Source organism: Gymnoscopelus microlampas (assembly GCF_963454915.1).
Source record: "Gymnoscopelus microlampas genome assembly, chromosome: 24".
NCBI lineage: Eukaryota > Metazoa > Chordata > Actinopteri > Myctophiformes > Myctophidae > Gymnoscopelus > Gymnoscopelus microlampas.
This window is the reverse complement of record NC_139961.1, coordinates 7078115-7099184: the sequence shown is the minus strand read 5'-3', so window position 1 is coordinate 7099184 and position 21070 is coordinate 7078115. Positions and strand designations below refer to the sequence as shown.

The 21070-nt window shown below is 42.3% G+C and overlaps 1 protein-coding gene across 1 annotated transcript in view; it reads right to left on the bottom strand.

The window, feature by feature from the left end:
- nlgn4xa (neuroligin 4 X-linked a) overlaps nucleotides 1-21070 on the bottom strand; it is a gene marked incomplete at its 3' end in the record, with an annotated part of 218204 nt that overhangs the window by 39672 nt on the left and 157462 nt on the right. The window contains exon 3 of the mRNA XM_084050661.1: nucleotides 5646-5831. Within this exon, the coding sequence (XP_083906787.1) occupies nucleotides 5646-5831 (186 nt within the window). The remainder of the gene's footprint in view (nucleotides 1-5645; nucleotides 5832-21070) is intronic.

Genomic DNA, 21070 nt, shown 5'->3' with positions numbered 1-21070 from the left:
CTCTTTAATAACCCTGCCCGGCGACCACTCAGGGAAAATGTAATATGCCCTCAAAATGATACTATATACTAGTACTGTTAGTCCAGACTGGTGAGCTAATGCATTACATATAGTGTAGGCCTATGTAATGCTGCGGACCCAGACCCCTATCTGAAAAGGTACACCCACAAGAGAAGTTTTGTATTCAAAATATCAAAAAGCCATGTGACCATGCCTTTGTGCACTTGTAGATCGGGTAGTTTTTTGAATAGCTGAGACATTAAAAAAAAAGAGTTCAAGTGGTTAAACTGATTCTGATGCAACTGTATATTAACTGCTGGGGACCCCCTGAAACCCCCTCAAGGACCCCTGGGGGGCCTTGACGTAATATTACTTCCATGAGTAGCAAAGTAGATATAACAAAGTGATGCTCTACATCGCCTACTCTAAAATGTATGTCCCATTTAGCTAGGGTTACCAACCGTCCCGTAAGTGGTGGAAAAAGTACTCAAATTATTTACTTAAGTAAAAGTATCAATACTGCAATATAGAAATACTCTGTTACAAGTAAAAGTCCAGAATTCAAAATGTACTTGAGTGAAAGTACAAAAGTATTGGTATCAAAATGTACTTAAAGTACCAAAAGTAAAAGTACTAAAATGTTTGAAAATAGCAGATCTACAAGCTCACAACGCGTCGTGATGCGACGCGTTGTGAGCTTGTAGATCGGCTATTTTCAAATAGCCTATGTATAAAATAGGGCTAAAGTAGTTAATGTATGTTTCATAATGTAATAATTTATATCTGAAAAGTAACTAGTAACTAAAGTTTTCAAATAAATGTAGTGGAGTAAAAGTACAATATTTGCCTCTGAGATCTAGCGGAGTAAAAGTAAAAGTATTGGAAATTGGAAATACTCAAGTAAAGTACAAATACCTCAAAATTGTACTTAAGTACAGTACTTAAGTAAATGTAATTAGTTACTTTACACCACTGCGTCTTTGGAAACTAAAAGACGCGTTCCGTAATGAACTGATACGGGACCCATTTTGTTCCGGGAATCAACATGAATGACACAGCGATTTATTTGGTAAATGACAGGGATCCTGCTGTCCTACTCCCACTGACTCTCTCCCCCTCTCGTTGCTGTGTGACTGCTTGTGAGCTGTGCGAGTCTGGGCGTCTGGAAGTGCCCTCAGCTCATTAGCTCATTTACTCATGACACGACCAACGAGAGTTAGCACTTTCAGTGTTGCTAAGATACGGTCTCTGCCCCCCCACACCTTCCCTCCATTCAAACCCCATAGACTGTAAATTCAAACCACAACAAACCTGCATCATGACAATGCCACAGTGCTACCCGTCTCAGAACATATAAGTTGAATGTCTAAAGAAAAAAAAACAAAAGACTGAGATGTCAAAAGTATAGAACTGAGTGGGGGAAAAAAATAAGGTTGGCTATAAAGTGTGGTAGAAGATTATGGTTTGACTTCCCCCCCCCCCCCCCCCCCCCCCCAAAAAAAAATTGTGGCCACGCAGCCAGGATAGGTATCCCTTAATCTAATCTCTGGGAGTTGGGAACCCTACATTTAGCCTACCCTAAACATTAGGGTAAAAAAGCGCTCCTGAAACGTGCTGGGATGTTTACTGTGTAATGCGGGTAGTTTAGGTGAACTTTTCTCCCTACTTTTAAACGAGCACGTTCCATTTCCCAGAACGCACCTTGCTTTGCTGTTTTCACTTTCTCTGAAGGCTTAATAGCAGAGGGAAAGATGCAACAGCAAAAAGAAGTCTGCATGCAATTGCTTCTAAAGTAAGTAAACCCCGGGGAGTTCACCCAAGAGAAGAACGGAGGCCTCTTTTCCTGGGAAAGGTGCAACTCTACGAGGACCTGGCGTTCACCTCACGCCGCACTTAAAAACCATGCGTCACGTACTTGTACTCAAGTATTGTACTTGAGTACAATTTGAGGTATGTTTTACTTTACTGGAGCATTTCTAATTTTCGATACTTTTTACTTCTACAAAGGCAAATATTGTACTTTTACTCCACTACAATTATTTGAAAATTTTAGTTAGTTACTTTGCGGATACAAATTATTACATTATAAAACATACATTAACCACTTTAGCCCTATTTTATACCGTATTGTAGTAGTTTTACTTTTGGTATTTTAAGTGTATTTTGAAGCCAAAACATTTGTACTTTTACTCAAGTAACATTTTGAACACAGGCCTTTTACTTGTAACAAAGTATTTGTATATTGTGGTATTGCTGCTTTTACTTAAGTAAAATATCAGAGTACTTCTTCCACTATAGCCTACAGGCCTCATCTCTCCCTATAAACTGAGACTCTCATAGAATCCAAAGACGCGAAAATAACTAGTTGTTTGACCAAACTGACCCTCCGGTTCATAGTATATCTACTCAGATCAGGATGCCTGGGTGTACATTTGGGAGGCTCTTGCACTACTCAGAAGGTATAGGCACAGTCACACGCACACGCACACACGCACACACACACACACACACACACACACACACACACACACGCACACGCACACCTCGCTATCCGTTTCTTGCGGATGGTTACACAAATAATGCAGCGACCGCAGACATATTCTACACGGCAAGCGAACCTAGGGTAGTGCATCAGTGTGCCGTGTGTGTGTGTGTGTGTGTGTGTGTGTGTGTGTGTGTGTGTGTGTGTGTGTGTGTGTGTGTGTGTGTGTGTGTGTGTGTGTGTGTGTGTGTGTGTGTGTGCGTGTGTGTGTGTGTGTGTGTGTGTGTGTGTCTGATCAAAAGGGGAAGCCACCTGACAGTGCTTCAGATCACTAGTTCTAAAGGAATTGTTATCACCTCCATGCATTCTGTCACTGTGTGCAGCAGGGCAGAGTGAGTAACAGCATTCAGAGTGAAAATATGTCTGCACACCGGCTTAAAGGGATAGTTCACCCCCAAATGACTTTTTTTCTATCCATTAGTCATCCCATGGAGACTTGAATTCATGGATATCTTTTTTGTTTTTTCTCACATTACAAATCCAATGATTTGATGACCGGCAGCAGGTTCCAATAGGAGACACAAAGAGTCTCCTTTGTATCTCCTACCGGGACCGCTGCCTACCGGTCCGCTGGTCATCACATCATTGGCTTAGGAATGAGACATCCATGAATTCAAGTCTCCATGGGGTGACTCTAATCGATAGAAAAAAATATTTGTTTTGGGTGAACTATCCCTTTAATGCAAACCTCTGAAACAGTTTTCACCCGGCAACCATCAGACTGCTAACAAGCACTGAGCCCTGTTGCCATGTTGTAACGCCAGTTACGCCACCTAACCATATATACCTGCTATTTATGTACCTGCTGATTATTTTTATATGCTGCATGCTTGCCACCTGTACCAGAAGCATGTGTCCCTTCCGTAGTGCCACCTATCCATTGCATTAATTTAACCCATCGTTTCCATTGTTTCAGAGGCAAAATACTTTTACTCCACTACAATTATTTGAAAACTTTAGTTACTAGTTACTAGTAACTTATATAAATTATTATTATAAAACATACATTATCCACTTTAGCCCTATTTTCTACATAGGCTATTTTCAAACATTTTAGTGCTTTTACTTTTGGTACTTATAGTATATTTTGATGCCAATACTTTTGTACTAGCATTATGAACACAGGCCTTTTACTTGTAACAGAATATTTTTTATATTATAGTATCGCTACTTTTACTCAAGTAAAATATCTGAGTACTTCTTCCACCACTGATTGTTTCACACCATGTCTTATGTCGTGAGCTTGTAGATCGGCTATTTTCGAAACAGGCAAAAAAAAAAAAGTAATATAGTGCCGTTCCTCATTTAGCTGGGGACCCCCTGGAACCTCATCAAAGACCCCCGCGGGGTCCCCTAGCTGTACCAGACATTGAGAACCAAGCTCAGCTCTTGGAACAGGGAATGAAGGTTAAAAGCGGGCCGTGTGACTCCATGAAGCGTTGCTTATCAGAAACGCCTCGCCGTGTTCCCACCGCCCCCACCTCTTCAGAACCATAACTCACCCTCTTCCTCTCTCTCTCTCTCTCTCGGAGGGTCATTTTAGGTTCTATTTTTGGATCCTACACTGTGTTTGCTTCTCAGGGCGTTCAATTTGAATTCAGTGACACTCCAGTACGTCCCACAGGGAGTGAGGACCCTATATTATATATATATATGTATGTTTTGACCATGATGAATGCCAAAAAGGACAAAAAGTATAGTGTGATCTGCAAGTGTGCAGATCCACAGAGCAACGTTTTTCAGGCCAATGACCGCTTAGCAGAAAGAGAGAGGGAGAGAGAGAGAGAGAGAGAGATGAATGTGTATACAATTGCGTTGCAGATTCAACTTTCTCATAGATTTCATAGATAGCTTTGTCAGTGTTGTGTAAATCAATGTCTTTTAGCCACTTAAACCATCAAGTAGACTTGTCCTTTTAGCAGATTTACAAGCTCACAATGTGAGGCGTTGTGGGCTTGTAGATCTGCTATTTTCGGATAATCTTCCTCTCAGAATAGGGGCCCTATTTTGCGTGTCTCAAGTACCAGGTGTGGCCAAGGCTGCTTGGCCTCTCAAAATGGCCAGACAGCCATGGCCGCGCCTCCAGGTCTAAAAAAAAAAGTCATAAGACCTGGTATTTAACTCTGAGGACCCCCTAGTGTCCCGGACCCCCTGTTGAAGACCCCTGGCATAAACGGTGTAAAGTGACAAAGAAATGTGTCTGTCTGTATGCAACAGTGTGACAGTATGGGTCCGATTCACACTCACATCCTGTCACATTCCACTAACGACAAGACCAAATGAAAAATCATTCACAGTGCAATTAATCAATGTCTGAATTCAATGAGAAGTGTGACATAGGAAGGGGGGGGGGGGTGTGTGTGAGAGAGAGAGAGAGAGAGAGAGAGAGAGAGAGAGAGAGAGAGAGAGAGAGAGAGAGAGAGATTCTGTGTCAGTGGTTTTCAACCTTTTTCATGTCAAGGACCCCTAAATTGATACATTTGGCCGCGGACCCCATTCTGAAAATATTGTGTGCCAAGGGCCGCCAAAAGCAAATATTTGAGTTTAAAAATGTCACTTTAATAATATATATATATATTCAAAGATTTGCACACATTTCACGATTTTTCAAAAATAGTAGATCTACAAGCTGATAGCGCGGCACTTAACCCTGCAAGGCCCGAATTAATTTTCACTTGCAAAAAAGAGGAGGAAAACAACTTATTTAAACTATTTATTTTATAAAACATAAATGTGATCGTGCAATCACACTGGGCCTTGCAGGGTTAAGGCCATTGCACACAGGATGCGATTATTGCGATTATTAGGTTGGCTCAAGCAGGGTGCGTTTTTCCCGTGCGAATAATCCTGTGTGCAATGGCCTTTAGTGTCGTGCTATCAGCTTGTACAGTATATCTGCTATTTTTGAATAGCCAAAGTTAAATGGTTAAAATGATTGTGATGCTATATTAACTAATTCTGCTGGGGACCCCCTGGTACCCCCCCAAGGACCACTGGTTGAGAGCCACTGCTGTAGATGCAAAGAAAGGCAAAGAGAAAGTGGCGCAGTGTGAGCGTGCGTGTGTGTGTGTGTGTGTGTGTTTGTGTGTGCGCGCGCCTATACCTTCTGAGTAGTGCGAGAGCGTGAGCAGGCTCACGCAGGACGCCCCGGCGCCCGAGCCGAAGATGGTCACCCTCTTGGGGTCGCCTTTGAACGCCTGGATGTTCTCCTTGATCCAGCGGAGGGCCTGGATCTGGTCCAGGAGGCCGTAGTTCCCCTTGGCGGCCTGGTCGCCTGTGCTTAGAAACCCTGGACAGGAGGAGGAGAAGAACACAGAGAGGGAGGGGGGAGGGGGGGGGGGGGATAGCATCGAAATGTCAGTCTTTATCCGTTGGTATTAGCACCTTAATACAAGAGGCTGTTATTGTCTGAGCTGCTCCAGTGTGTTCTCTTCTGCAGAAAATCGTAACATATTGTCAGTGGTGGAAAGTAACTAAGTACATTTACTTAAGTACTGTACTTAAGTACAATTTTGAGGTATTTGTACTTTACTTGAGTATTTCCAATTTCCAATACTTTTACTTCTACTCCACTACATCTCAGAGGCAAATATTATACTTTTACTCCACTACAATTATTTGAAAACTTTAGCTACTAGTTACTTTTCGGATATAAATTATGATATTATAAAACTTACATTAACCACTTTAAACCTATTTTATACATAGGCTATTTGAAAATAGCCTATGTATAGCAACGCGTCGCGATGCGACGCGTTGTGAGCTTGTAAATCTGCTATTTTCAGATATTTTGTACTTTTACTTTTGATACTTTAAGTACATTTTGTTTCATTGCCACGGACGGGAGTTCCGGTCCTGATTCTTTTTCAATTGTTTTATAAAAGATTGAGCTGTTCTCTGTCACCCGAGTGATCACTTTCACTCTTAACTCACACAGATACGGAAAAATAACGTCATCCGAAGATTTCGGATGACGTGTGTTCTTTTCAGCGTGCCTGTGACATGGAAAGGCACCTCGCGGGTGAATTGTTTTTTTCCTCTGTGGGACGGCTACGGATACTTTTTGTGTTTACACACGGTCCGACGACAGATCATATTGGATAAAAAATGTTCTGTGACCAGTCGAAAAGGTTATAAAACACAAAAAACACTGGCAGTGGGTGAGTTTATTAGTATATAGGCCTATACTCTGGCAGTGAAAGAGTTAAAGCCCTACTTCGTCGTAGAAGAGTGTCACAAAAAAAGTAGCGAAAACAACTGATCTACAAGCTCACGGCGCGTTGTGAGCTTGCAGATCGGCTGTTTTCGATATTTTTGAAAAATGTTGAAAGTGTAATTCCAAGCGGTTACGAGTGTCTGTGGGTTTTATAAATATTGAACCAATGACAACCAATGAAACGTAACGGTTTTAGACACCCAACAGTGACGATATTAAACGGTCATTTATATAGCTTGTGTATGTCCCAAGCCCTTTAAAATGTGCAACACTTTCACTCACACACACACACACACAGACGGCAAAGGAAACTATGCAAGGCACCCACCAACCTGGAGCAGTTAGCGGTTCAGCAGTGGTGGAAAGTAACTAAGTACATTTACTCAAGTACTGTACTTAAGTACAATTTTGAGGTATTTGTACTTCACTTGAGTATTTTCATTTTCCAATACTTTTACTTCTACTCCACTACATCTCAGAGGCAAATATTGTACTTTTACTCCACTACAATGATTTGAAAACTTTAGTTATAGTTGCTTTTCAGATATAAATGATTACATTATAAAACAGAAATTAACCCCTTTAGCCCTATTTTATACCTAGGCTATTTGAAAATAGCGACGCGTTTTGAGCTTGTAGATCGGCTATTTTATATATATCTTAGTTAGGGGTGTGCCGATACACTAATTTCACGAAACGATACGATACGATATTTGGCTCACAACTTCGATACGATTTCGATACGATACGCACTTTTTTTATTATGAAAATAAATGGGGGAGAAAAAAAGGAAATGCAAACAAATAATTCTGTTTTTGCATTATTCAGACATGCAAACTTGTAGCTTTTCAGCCGTTTTGAATCCAAATAGGGCAATAGTGTGACACCTGACCCGAAAAAAAACAACATGTTGTCACCCTTTTCACCTCGGTGCTGTTTGCATGCCTGATTATTTTGATTGGTGTAAAAAAAACGATATTTTTTTTCCCCAAAACGATACATATCGTCGCGAAAACGTATCGCGATATATCGCGGGACGATATATCGGCACACCCCTAATCTTAGTACTTTTACTTTTGGTACTTTAAGTACATTTTGATCACAATACTTTTGTACTTTTACTCAAGTACATTTTTTATTGTGGACTTTTACTTGTAACAGAGTATTTTTATATTGCAGTATTGGTACTTTTACTTAAGTAAAGAATTTCAGTACTTTTTCCACCACTGCGGTTCAGTAGCCTAGCTTGCTCAAGGACGCTCCGACACTACGAGGCAGGCAGGAGGAACCGGGTGTGATGGGGAAACAAACCGGGAAACGTCCCGTTCCCTAGCGGCCCCCCGCTCTCTGCCTCCATGAGCCGCTGCCTGTCGCCCCATTAGGCAGCGCCTTATGCTCCCCGTTTTATTGTCAGTGAAACACACACCACTGTATTTAGTCTCTGGGTTTTGACGTCCTATAGTATTGTGTTGTATTAATAATAGCGGAGGGAACTTGAGCTCAATAATGACGGACCGCAGAACAATCCTTCAAACTTCAAACAACTGCATCAATCCATGAACACTGGGAACGCATCTGTGTCATTTTGAGATTTCTTTGGCTATTCAAAAATGGCAGATCTACAAGCTCATAGCGCAGCATTTCTTTATTTATATTTTTTTGAAATGTGTGCAAATCTTTGAATATATATATCTTTTTTTTTAAAGCGAACATTTGTAACTCAAATCTTTGTTTCTGGGGACGGGGTTGGGGGGGGGGGGGGAGATCTACAAGCATGTGAGTGAGAGTGCCGCGCTATGAGCTTGTATATCTGCTATTTTTGAATAGCCAAAGAAATCTAAAATGACACAGATGTGTTCCCGGAAGATGGTGTTGAAAGAAGATGTATTTTGGCAGTCTCATTCTCATAAACGATGGGTCTTCAACAGGTGGTCCTGGAGGTCCTCAGAGTTACTACAAGGGGACCACCTTTGTGTGATAGGAACGTATACAGTATGTATGTCAAGTCAAGTCAAGTCAATTTTATTTATATAGCACATTTTAAAACAACAGCAGCTGACACAAAGTGCTTTCCAAACAAATGTATGTATTAAACACATAACCTAAAGCATGCCTAATAGTTGCCTATTCTGGGGGAACACAAGCCAGAAATAGCCAATCAATAAGCTCTCAACGCGTCACAGTGCACTGTGCGCATGTAGGTTGGCTATTTTCGGCAAAAAAAAATAGTATAGAGGGGGGGGGGGGGGGAAGAGTGCAGACACAATTATGTAGTCCTTATTAACAAATACAAGGACACTTATGCCATCGAAAAAACTGATATTGCCATCTAGATATGGACTAGAGTTCAGGGGTCTTCCAACGTTCTTCAGGCCCCCTTACCGGAGAGATAGATGATGCAGGGACCCCCTCATATTAAACTTGTTTCCCAACAACTAATGAATTAATTTGGCCCTCACTCCTTGGGGTGTTTTTCTTGTCGTGAATTCTCTCCTCACATATACATACATACCAAGCAGAGAACAAGCTCTTAAGTGGGATTCCAGCCACTGCTCATGACCACAAGCACCGCCCTCCAAACATGCTCCCAATCGGAAACGTGTCGACCAATTAGCAAATGTGCCTAAACCCATTAAGCGGCTTCCTAAACGGCGTCGCCAAGGGGGCTGTGTGGTGGCTGGTCAGTCCTCCGTGCCAGGCGCTGGCTGGCTTGCTAGCTGGCTGGCTGGGAGATCTGTGCCCGCTGAACGAGAAGACGAGGTGTCCGGGACAATCTGGCAGGGGCCGCCATCTGCGTCTCCCCTCCCCTCCCCCGCCTCCCCGCTGCCCCCGAGAGCCCCAGAGACAACGGAGTCAGCTGCTGCCCGGCCCCCGGGGGGAAAATCGGATAACGGTCGGCAGTAGGAGGAGGGAGGAGTGATGGAAGAAGTACTCAACGTTTTTTTTTCGTAAGTGAAATAATCAATATCCTATTGTAGATGTAACCTGTTACAAGTACTGTACAACTCCAGTATTAAAAATGTACTTGCATAAAAGTACAAAAGTATTCGCATCAAAACAGAGTTTTCAAACGTATAAACTGTGTGAAAATCCTTTGAAAATAGCAGATCTACAAGCTCACAACCTTGTCGCAAAGTATATATATATATATATAGGTCTGAAGTGGTTTTGTAAAAATAATCAAAATCTAAGTGCTAAAAAAGTGCAATATTTGCCTTTGAGATGTAGTGGAGTAGAAGTAAAAAATATTGGAAATTGGAAATACTCCAGTAAATAAAAAAAAATACCTCAAAATTATACTTAAGTATACAGTACTTGAGTACATGTACTTAGTTACTTTCCACCACACTGGGAGGAAGGGGAAAGGGGCTGGGGCTGGGGGCTCTTTGATATATGGAAGCGGATCCAGTCGGTCGCGGTGAGTGGCAGGTTATGGCGGGGGGGGATTACAAGGCCTCTGCGGTCAACCCAGAGGTTGACCGCAAGCCCCTGGCACGGCTCTGCCTGCTTCTCCTCGCCACTTCTGTATGCCTCGACTGCCAATCCCTTTTCTCCCTTACATCCAACCCCCCCACCCACCCCGCCCGCCCCGTCGCAAAAGGAGAAAGGCCGCCGGCCTCTCCCGGGGACGTGTGAAGATTATACTCAAAAGCCTCTATTTCAAAGCGCCGGCGTTCTGAATATAGGCCGCATACATTAAAACGTGATAAAAGAAGAAATAAAAGACAGAACGACGACTTGCTGCCTGGAGGATACAAGGCAAAGACCGAGGCATTTTCCTCACACCATTCCCACCATTATGAGGCAGTGAATATGATCTCTTGGGACTTCTTGGTCTTGCATGAGAGCAGAGAAAGAGGCACAGACGCACAGACGTAACTGACTGTGGCTGGAATACAATTTTGACTGGTCTTAATAATGTCTTAATTAAAGAATTAAACGACCATAAAACAACAGTAACAACACACTCTCCCAGCCTTTACTGGCACCATAATACTGTGTTAATAATCTACTGGTTCCGTGTCAACTTGTGACTTCCTCACTTGTAGCAAGTGAGTGTGCGCGGGCGGGCGGGCGGGCGGGCGGGCGGACGGACGGACGGACGGACGGACGGACGGACGGACGGACGGACGGACGGACGGACGGACGGACAGACAGACAGACAGACAGACAGACAGACAGACAGACAGACAGACAGACAGACAGACAGACAGACAGACAGACAGACAGACAGACAGACAGACAGACAGACAGACACCAGCTAGTCACCTCTGTAATTGAATTCATGAATCCCAGGACCATTATGCATTCTTTTGGACTGCTTCTGGACATCTGACAGTAGCCTATGCCTATACCTACAGAGTAGACTACAGTACTTTACAGGTCTGAGTCACACAACGGAGCATTGATACGCACGAGTCGGCAGCTTTTGTACCTTGGTAAAAAGTTGCGAACGGGGCAGCCAATGTATCCATTGTTGTCGGAGGAGCAGAATGTTTTTTTCTTGCTTTCGGGCTATTCCCATTCTGATTCTGTCTTCAGCCAGCCGCCCCCCCCACAATACCGACTGTTATACTCGCTATACAGTCCCCTCCTCGCTCTGTTCGAGTTCCTCTCCGCTGGCAGTGGTCAATGTCTCTCATAGTCTGAAGACTCTTGCTTTGTGACACAATAGTCTGAAGTGACAAAAAAAAAGCAGCAACAACAACAACAACAGCATCTCTTGTGATGTCTGGCTAACGTTTCTCCAAGGGAGACGGGGAGCAGTGTTGGTCTATGAAAACAAACTCCAACGTCATTCTAATCAATGGACAAAACAACTCCACATTAATGGTCAAAAACCTCCTAACTCTACTTAAGCTGTATTATGGTAAAGTGATGATGATATAATGACCAGTGTTGGAAAAAGTACTCATATGTCTTACTAAAGTACAAGTATCAATACTGCAATTTAGACGTACTCCATTACAAGTAAAAAGTCCGGAATTAAAAATGTATTTGAGTAAAAGTACAAAAGTATTGGTATCAAAATGTACTTAAAGTACCAAAAGTAAAAGTACTAAAAGGTTTGAAAATAGCAGATCTACAAGCTCACAACGCGTCGCGATGCGACGCGTTGTGAGCTTGTAGATCGGCTATTTTCAAATAGCCTACTGTATGTATAAAATAGGGCTAAAGTGGTTAATGTATGTTCTATAATGTAATACTTTATATCTGCAAAGTAACTAGTAACTAAAGTTTTCAAATAATTATAGTGGAGTAAAAGTACAATATTTGCCTCTGAGATATAGTGGAGTAGAAGTAAAAGTATAGACAATTTTGAAATATTCCAGTAAAGTAAAAGTACCTCAAAATTGTACTTAAGTACAGCACTTGAGTAAATGTACTTAGTTACTTTACACCACTGATAATGACACATACGAGTATCTATCTGACAATGTGTGAAGTCACCGTAGCAACTTTGATAAGGCAGTATTGTGTTCTTCAAAAAACATGTTTTTTACCAGCATGCAATGCGGGTCTATAAAGAGACTCATCAGCACTATTCATTTCTCGACATATTCTCAACATGTCTTCGATCATTGGCTGTCCTATAAGCCAATGGGGATACTTTCCCATACTCTGAACGGGCGTTCTCGTCCTCCCAAGCTATGGTACTAGACACGCCTCTTGCCTCTAAGGCTACCATACACACGCCTGCCGTCGGTTCAAATCGCCGTGACACAGAGTAATATATAGCAGTGGTTTTCAACCTTTTTTGAGTCAAGGACCCCCAAATTGACACATATTAGCCCAGGGACCCCCATTTGAAAAGATATGCCAGGGACTCAACCATTTTGATTCCTTGGTGGTCCCAATCTACACTGTAGTATCATCATCAGTGTTCATTTAACTCTGAGAGTGTACAAATGGAACCAAATGGACCCGTTAGGGTCCATTTGGTTCCTAATTATTAATTTGGCTGGGGACCCCCTGGAACCCCCTCAAGGACCACTGGTGGTCCCCGGACCACTGGTTGAAAACCACTGATATATAGGACACAATTTAAGTAAAGTACTTGAGTAAATGTACTTAGTTACTTTGCACCTCTGCCTACACGCTGCGTAGCGTACGCGTTGCGTAGCGTACGCGCTGCTTAGCGACCGTTCTGAATGCTGGTATACGTGACTGAGTCATGTCTTGTTTTTTTTTGTTTTTCATTTCCTGAAAAGCTTATATTTTGAACATGGCTGGTTCCTGCCCGACAGCAGAGTTATAATAAGCAGACGTGGCAACACTGACGGGGTGAGTGAGACAGAAGGGAAGGGGGGGAGGGGGGGGGGGGGGCTGCCTGCCCGGGTTCCCCCTCAAGGCTCAGATCACTGCGATCCGGCGAGACCTCCTCATGTGCGGCGAGAGGAAGAAGAGGGGGGGGGGGGGGGTGCGTCCTCATCTGAACCAGGGACAGTGCAGGGAAGGTGACAGTGGGAGAGCGGGGGACGTAAAGCTCATTGTGAAATGAACTCGCCGCTCGGCGCAAAACACCACCGTTTTTTAACCCATTGAGACCTGAAGCCGATTCTACATGTCTCCTAAATCTCAACGGTATTCTGAAAAACGTACGTTTCTATATCAGTGGTTCTCAATCTTTTTCATGTCAAGGACCCCCAAAAGGATATGTATTTGGCCGCGGACCCACATCAAAATATTTTGTTCCTGGGACCCCCCAAAAGCAACGATTTGAGTTAAAAATGTTCGCTTTAAAAATATATGTATTCAAAGATTTGCACACATTTTCACGATTTTTCAAAAATAGCAGATCTACAAGCTCATAGCGCGGCACTCGGTGCCGCGCTATGAGCTTGTATATCTGCTATTTTTGAATAGCCCAAAGTGTAAAATAATGCTTTTTAGTTCAAATCTAAAAATGACACAGATCCAGGTCTTAATGGGTTAATCACACGGTTCAACGGCTGGCTCTCGAGCCAAACAACCTCTGAAGGGCCGTTTGTTTGCTTTGTTGACAAATCCCATCAAAACATATAGTGTGGCAACGCTGTAAATACAGTCCAAATTTACCAGTTGAAGCACAATGAAACAAAATGAATTTAAGGGGCAGAGATATTTAATTTAGTTTGAGAACTGTCTGTGGAAAAAATAAACAAAACACCATAAGCACTTTATCCGCCAAAAAAACTGAGACGTCCAAACTTTAGAAAGAATACATAAATGTGACATTGACAAAAATAACGCAATATATTTATTACTGTACGGTATAGCCCTGCAGTTAAACCAATCTCGGATGCCGCGTGAAGGACAGTTAAGACGCTTAGATTCTTTGGTTGGAGAAATCAATTACACATTTACAGACATTGATTCTCTGTAATTGCTTTTTGATACGTTTAAAACCAATGTTTGCACCACATGGGGCCTGGGAGCAGCACGATGCACCGCAGACAGCTGAGGTTGTACCCGAACGTGATCACATGGTGCTCACGGTCAATAGCAGCGGTGCAGGAGGAAGAGCTCCTGATTCTGAACTTTGTAGTGAAAGTAGCCTATACTCACATGTTGTACTTAAGTAAAAGTACCAGAAACCACAATGTAGAAATACTCTGTTACAAATAAAAGTCTGGTATTCAAAATCTGCTTGAGCAAAAGTACAAAAGTATTTGCGTTGAAATGTACTTAATTACTGAAAGTAAAAGTACTCATTTTGCAGAATGTCCCCTTTCACACGTTTTCCAAATGTATACAAAACGCTTTGAAAAGCGTACTATAATGGGTACTATCTCCTGATTGGCTGACATTTTGTCGTCCACCTCAAAATGTGTTTTCTGTTTGTTAAAGAGCTGGAGAGACGGGGAGACCCCCTGTTACTGAACACTCTATAGCAATGATTACTATCAGAACACAGTGCTTTAACCTTTTAACAACAAAACCTTTTGCTTTAACTTGAAAAGAGTGACTCATCAACATTTCTCACTGCCCCCTCCCGGGGGGGGAGGGGGCAGTGAGAAATGTTGATGAGTCACTCTTTTGATGATCTACAAGCTCAGATAGCCGATCTACAAGCTCACGATGCGTCGCATTGTGAGCTTGTAGATCTGCTATTTTCAAATAGCCTATATATAAAACAGGGTTAAAGTGCTTAATGTATGTTTTATAATATAATAATATGTAATAATATATCTGCAAAGTAACTACATTTTTCAAATAATAGTGGAGTAAAAGTAAGATATTTGCCTCTGAGATGTAGTGGAGTAGAAGTAAAAGTATTGAACATCGGAAACACTCCAGTAAAGTAAAAAATACCTCAAAATTGTACTTAAGTACAGTACTTGAGTACATGTACTTAGTTACTTTACACCACTCCCCCCCCCCCCACCTCCCGGCCCCTACCTCCTTTTTAGTAGCGCTGCCTGTACAAGCGGCTGGCTGGCTTAATGTAGGTCAGAGCGTCACATCACAAAGCACAGAGCCCTGGTCTGAGCGGGACATATAAACCAGTGGTTCTCAAAGTGGGGTCCGGTTCGGGCAGTGGACCCCTTGGGCCCTCGAGGATCGAGGTTCCAGGGGGTCTCTAAACATAATGAGGAACAGTTTATAGCCACTAAAGCCCTCTTTTTGGCCATTTGAAAACAGCCTATCTACAAGCTCAAACAGCGGCATGGTGCAAACACTTTGAGTTGAGCTTGAACTGTAGATCTTGTTATTCTAGAAAAATCTAATCTTTAACCCATTAAGACCTGAGGCCGATTCTACAAATGTCTTCCCAACAGTTTTCTGAAAAAAACGTATGTTGCTATATCGTTGGTGCTCAAACTTTTTCATGTCAAGGACCCCCAGAATTATATGTATTTGGCTGCTGACCACTGGTGGTCCCCGGACCACTGGTTGAGAACCACTGATGTAGAAAGATGTAGAAATAAGTCCCAACCTAGCTGTAAGCATGTTTTTTTTTGTATTGTTTTTTTTCACAACAGAATGGTTAAATAACCAGGGGTTTGTTACAGCTGGCGTCGGCAGATCTGAACGGCGGCATAATTAAGCTGAGCGACAAAGTGGTTGCAAAGCTATTGTAATGAGGCTGTTCTGTCTGTGTGTGTGTGTGTGTGTGTGTGTGTGTGTGTGTGTGTGTGTGTGTGTGTGTGTGTGTGTGTGTGTGTGTGTGTGTGTGTGTGTGTGTGTGTGTGTGTGTGTGTGTGTGTGTGTGTGTGTGTGTGTGTGTGTGTGTGTGTGTGTGTGTGGATGTCACTACTCTGTCAACAATGACTCAATACCCTGCAACATCATTAAATCACTATTCATTATACTACCACCACCAGATCATCATGCAGATGGAGTTATGGTCTCTGTTCGGGCGGAAAGCATGTGTTGAAAATTGTTACTTTTCAGAAGATAATTTGTGTTCTACAAACTCCTCAGAGTTACTACGGGGGGTGGGGGGGGGGGGGGGGGGGGGGCGGACAAATGTTTGTGTGATGGGATCTTACATTAACCACTTGAACTCCTAGCATCCCTATTCTGAGGGGAGCATTCATTCACAGAGAATAGCAGATCTACAAGCTCGGCTATGTTCGGCAAAGAGGATTGAAAACAAAAGAAAACAACAGATTAACACATTGAGTGCAAAAAACGTAATATTAAGGTTTTGCAAATACACCCGCGGAGTGCCAACAATCCTATAAAACAGTGGTTCTCAAACTTTTTCATGTCAAGGACCCCCAAATTGACACTTATTATGACATGCATTAGGCATTAGGCTATACAGACCCCCATTTAACAGCATTTCTATCTCTGGGACCCCAATTTATATTATAAAATCAATGTTGATTTAACTCTGAGAGTGTACAAATGGACCCAAATTTGGTTCCATTTGTACACTCTCGGAATTACAGACCCATAAGGGTCCATTTGGTTCCTGTCCATCATTTAGAAGGGGACCCCCTGGAACCCCCTCAAGTACCCCTGGGGGTCCCCGGACCCCACTTTGAGAACCAACGCTATAAAACGTAAATATAAGTTTGTTTTACCTTCTTTTTTTTTTCCACAATGGGGGGGGGGGGGGGGGCTAGTGCAGCCCTGGAATCACCCATGAACACTCTAAGAAGTAATAGATGGATCACCGTGCCAAAAATTCTCGCTCCCATCTGCTTCCATTCTATCTCCTTGCTAAAAACCTCTGTATCTCCTCAACTTTTTACAGTGGTCAAAACGAGTCATTCTCGATGCGCGATCGCTCTGCAATGGAGACTCGCGTGAGACATGTTGTTGTTCCAGGCTTTAGCCAGGAGCATCACGCAACCTACACGCATGCATTTTTTTTTCATGGATTGCTCGTCGTGGAGTCTACAGATTCAAACAGCACAGCGCAGCGCAACGGTGAGATTTCTGGCACCGAACGTAATCTGTTATTATAAAATTATGGCACCCAATGTGTTAAATACAAAGCCAAAGGTCAAGTTTACTAAGTATTCAAAAGGTTTAGCTGGTGGTTAATAGGCAAAAATAAATACATTGAAGAGGCCATTTTCACGGCAGCTAATTTTGTGTAATTTACATGAATATAGTTGGCAGTGTACGTCTTTCACAGGTGTTACTAAATGTGTTCAGGTCAAACAGAGTCAGGGTGCTGCTATTGTGCATGTCGACTCATTACGGCTGGACTCATATAGCTGCTACGCTAAATGGAACAGAGCCTTCATTAGTATCATTGGCAACACCGGAAAATAACATAGCACTACTGTTTATGACGTCAATATGGCTGCCATGAAAAACGACTATTGATCCAAAGTAGTTATTAGTCACAAGCTTTTGTTAATTATGTTCTTTGGTTTGATATTCATAAAACCCACAGACACAACTTTTGCACAACGCTGTCATACAACCTAAAATACAGTATTCATTCATGAAAACAAATCTGACTTTGTGGTGCAACTATGCACTCCTCTAGGTCACTGGTTCTCAAAGTGTGGCATGGGGACCCTCAGGGCTCCTTGAGGGCGTTCCAGAGGGTCCCAAGCAACATTAGTTAATATAGTATCAACATCAGTTTATATATATATATATATACATGTATCAGCTATTTACAAATAGACGATCTACAAGTTCTTAACAAGCTTGTAGATTGGCTTTTAAAAATGAGTCATTGGGGCTCTGAGAGTGTACAAATGGAACCCGTCACAGTACGTTTTAACAGCGGGCGACTCTCGGAAAATCCATCTCTCATAGACATATAATGAACTTCCGGAAAATACTATCCTGATCGCCCGCTGTTAAAACGCACCGTCAGGGTCCATTTGGTTCCATTTGTAAACTCTCAAGGCCAGTCCACACCAATACATGCAACTACTTGCAACCATTATCCCTAGGGGTGTGCCGATACACTAATTTCACCAAACGATACGATACGATATTTGGCTCACAACTTCGATACGATATCGATACGATACGCACTTTTTTTATTATGAAAATATATGGGGGAGGAAAAAAGTAAATGCAAACAAATAATTCTGTTTTTGCATTATTCAGACATGCAAACTTGTAGGTTTTCAGCTACAATAGCCGTTTTCAATCCAAATAGGGCAATAGTGTGACACCTGAGCCGAAAAAAACAACAACATGTTGTCACCCTTTTCACCTCGGGGCTGTTTGCATGCCTGATTATAATGATTGTAAAAAAATAAAAAAAATAAAAATTAAAAATTAAAAACAATATTTTTTTTTCCAAAACGATACATATCGTCACGAAAACGTATCGCGATATGTCGTGGGACGATATATCGGCACACCCCTAATATTCCCCAATGGCAGTTGCAAGGAGTTGCATTGTGGTCTGGCCTTAAAACTGTTTTGTTGCAAGGAGTTACGAGTTGCATTGGTATGGTCTGGCCTTCAGAGTTAGGCTTTTATAGTGTAGGATTGGGGGTCCCAGATGTTATCAAATGGAGGTCCGTGACCCGATGCATATCGAAACTGGGGACGATTTAGTGACACAATTGTCTTTGTGAAAAGCCATTTAGCGTGGCAACATGAACGCCGCGGACAGCCACTCTACTCTACTCTAAGCTGGCACGGCGGCTGTGCCAGCTAGAGACAGACATCACAGACAGGCTGGCACGAGCTGCACCGCACACTTTTCTGTGGCAAGGCTTTGGACACACTGTGCCACGGTGGCACCGTGCCCGCTGCTCTGAGCTCTAAGCACAGAATGTCCACAGACTGCAGAGCCACATGAGTTAGTGAGCATTTTTTTTATACAGTTAAGTGTGCTGGCTGGCTGCTGAAAAAAACACTTTTCTCTGCTGGGCTATTTTCCTTGTTTCCTCTTTCTGCTTTTCTTTCTTTCTTTCGTCTTAGTTTTTTACAGTTTAACCCTGGAACGCATGCATCTGTGTCACTTTTTCATTTGAGCTAAAGAGCATTATTTTAGACTTTGGCTATTCAAAAATAGCAGATCTACAAGCTCATAGCGCGGCACTGAGGTAAACAATGAACCTATAGCCTCTAAATTATTTGAGACACACATACAGGTAAATTATTTCGGGGCTTGGCCGAATCCGCCATTCCTTCGCAGGGTGAAACGACACAGCTTTCACCATTGGAATTGCATTACGGAACGCACACATTGTTACATTTTATGGGTTTATTTCATCATAGCGTAACATAATGGTTTAGTATTGTAGTGCAGGGCATTGCAACAACCACCGATCTTGTGGAGAAAAAAAAATACGGGAGCGCCAAATATTCTAAACTTTCCGCGATTCTGCCAATAATCATATTATTTTTGCCGGGTCAAACAAGGGAATCACATGGCGTTGATCCCCTTCCCCTATTGGCTCATACTAGGTCATGACAAATGTGTAGGCAGAAGAATAGCGGCTAAATCTAAATGTCATTCTAACCTTTGAATAGGACCGGATGGTCGTCAAGGCTACGGGTTCAGGTTGCCTTCAGGTTGCGTTTTCTTTGTTCAACTACAACTTGTTAGCTTGTCGATCGGCTGAGCTTTTCGATCGGCTATTTTTAGCAAAAGCTTTTCCCTATAATAACAGAACATACACTAGTATGGAGCCCTGAGAGACTCCGGTCTACCATATGGGGGTTCAAATGGTTCAGATTAATTCAATAATATAGTGAAAACTAGTTTTTCGCAGTACCTTCATTGATCTCTTTTTCTACATTTTCCTGTGATTTTGAACAAAACATGCCTCAAGGTTTTCTTTCTTAAAGGCTGAGATTTGGGCTTCGAGTAAAAAAGTCCTTTTATCGACAAATCCCGTGGAATTAAGACGGAGAACAATGACAGCGTCACAGTAACGCCGGTTAATTGTACGCCGTGCCCCCGGACCATAATCTCTCCCCGACGGCTCCCAGACGAAACGTTAATTATCAAAGCAAGAAAAATGGTGAGAAAAGGAAAAGTGTTTGGGATTAAACTCGACGAGGTCGGGTCAGCCCTCAGCCGAGAGAGAACAGGCCAAAAAAACATCCTGTCAGTCAACTTGTTAAGAAAGAATATATCCTGCTGTCGGGCGGAAACCTTGTATCTCCATGTTTCAACTTTTAGCTTTCTTTTGTCACTTAACCCATTGAGACCTGAAGCCGATTCTACATGTCTCCTAAATCCCAACAGTATTCTGAAAAACGTGTGTTTCTATATCAGTGGTGCTCAATCTTTTTCATGTCAAGGACCGCCAAAATTATATGTATTTGGCCGCGGACCCCCATCAAAATATTTTGTTCCAGGGACCCCCAGAAGCAACGATTTCAGTTAAAAATGTTCGCTTTAAAAATATATATATTCAGAAGATTTGCACACATTTTCACGATTTTTCAAAAATAGCAGATATACAAGCTCGTAGCGCGGCACTCGGTGCCGCGCTACGAGCTTGTATATCTGCTATTTTTGAATAGCCTAAAGTGTAAAATAATGCTTTTTAGCTCAAATTTAAAAATGACACAGTTCCAGGTCTTAATGGGTTAAAGCCCTATACTTTATCGTACAAGTGTGTCAAGCAAAAGTAGCGGAATTAGACGATCTACATTACAAGCTCATGTCACGACGTATCGCGTCCAAACAGTATCGTGTCTGACCTAGACACAGCATCTACTAAATGTCTCAATAGAAAAGCAGGGAGACCAAATGCAACAAGTTAAATTGTATATATTACGAACTATATCGACAAAATAACTTTTCATTCATTCACCTATATATTTTCTGATGGCTGTCCGACGTGACCAAATGCATGTTAATTTGGGGGTTCTTGACATGAAAAAAGTTTGAGAAACACGAGCATAAAAAAAGCAGTGGTGTAAAGTAACTAAGT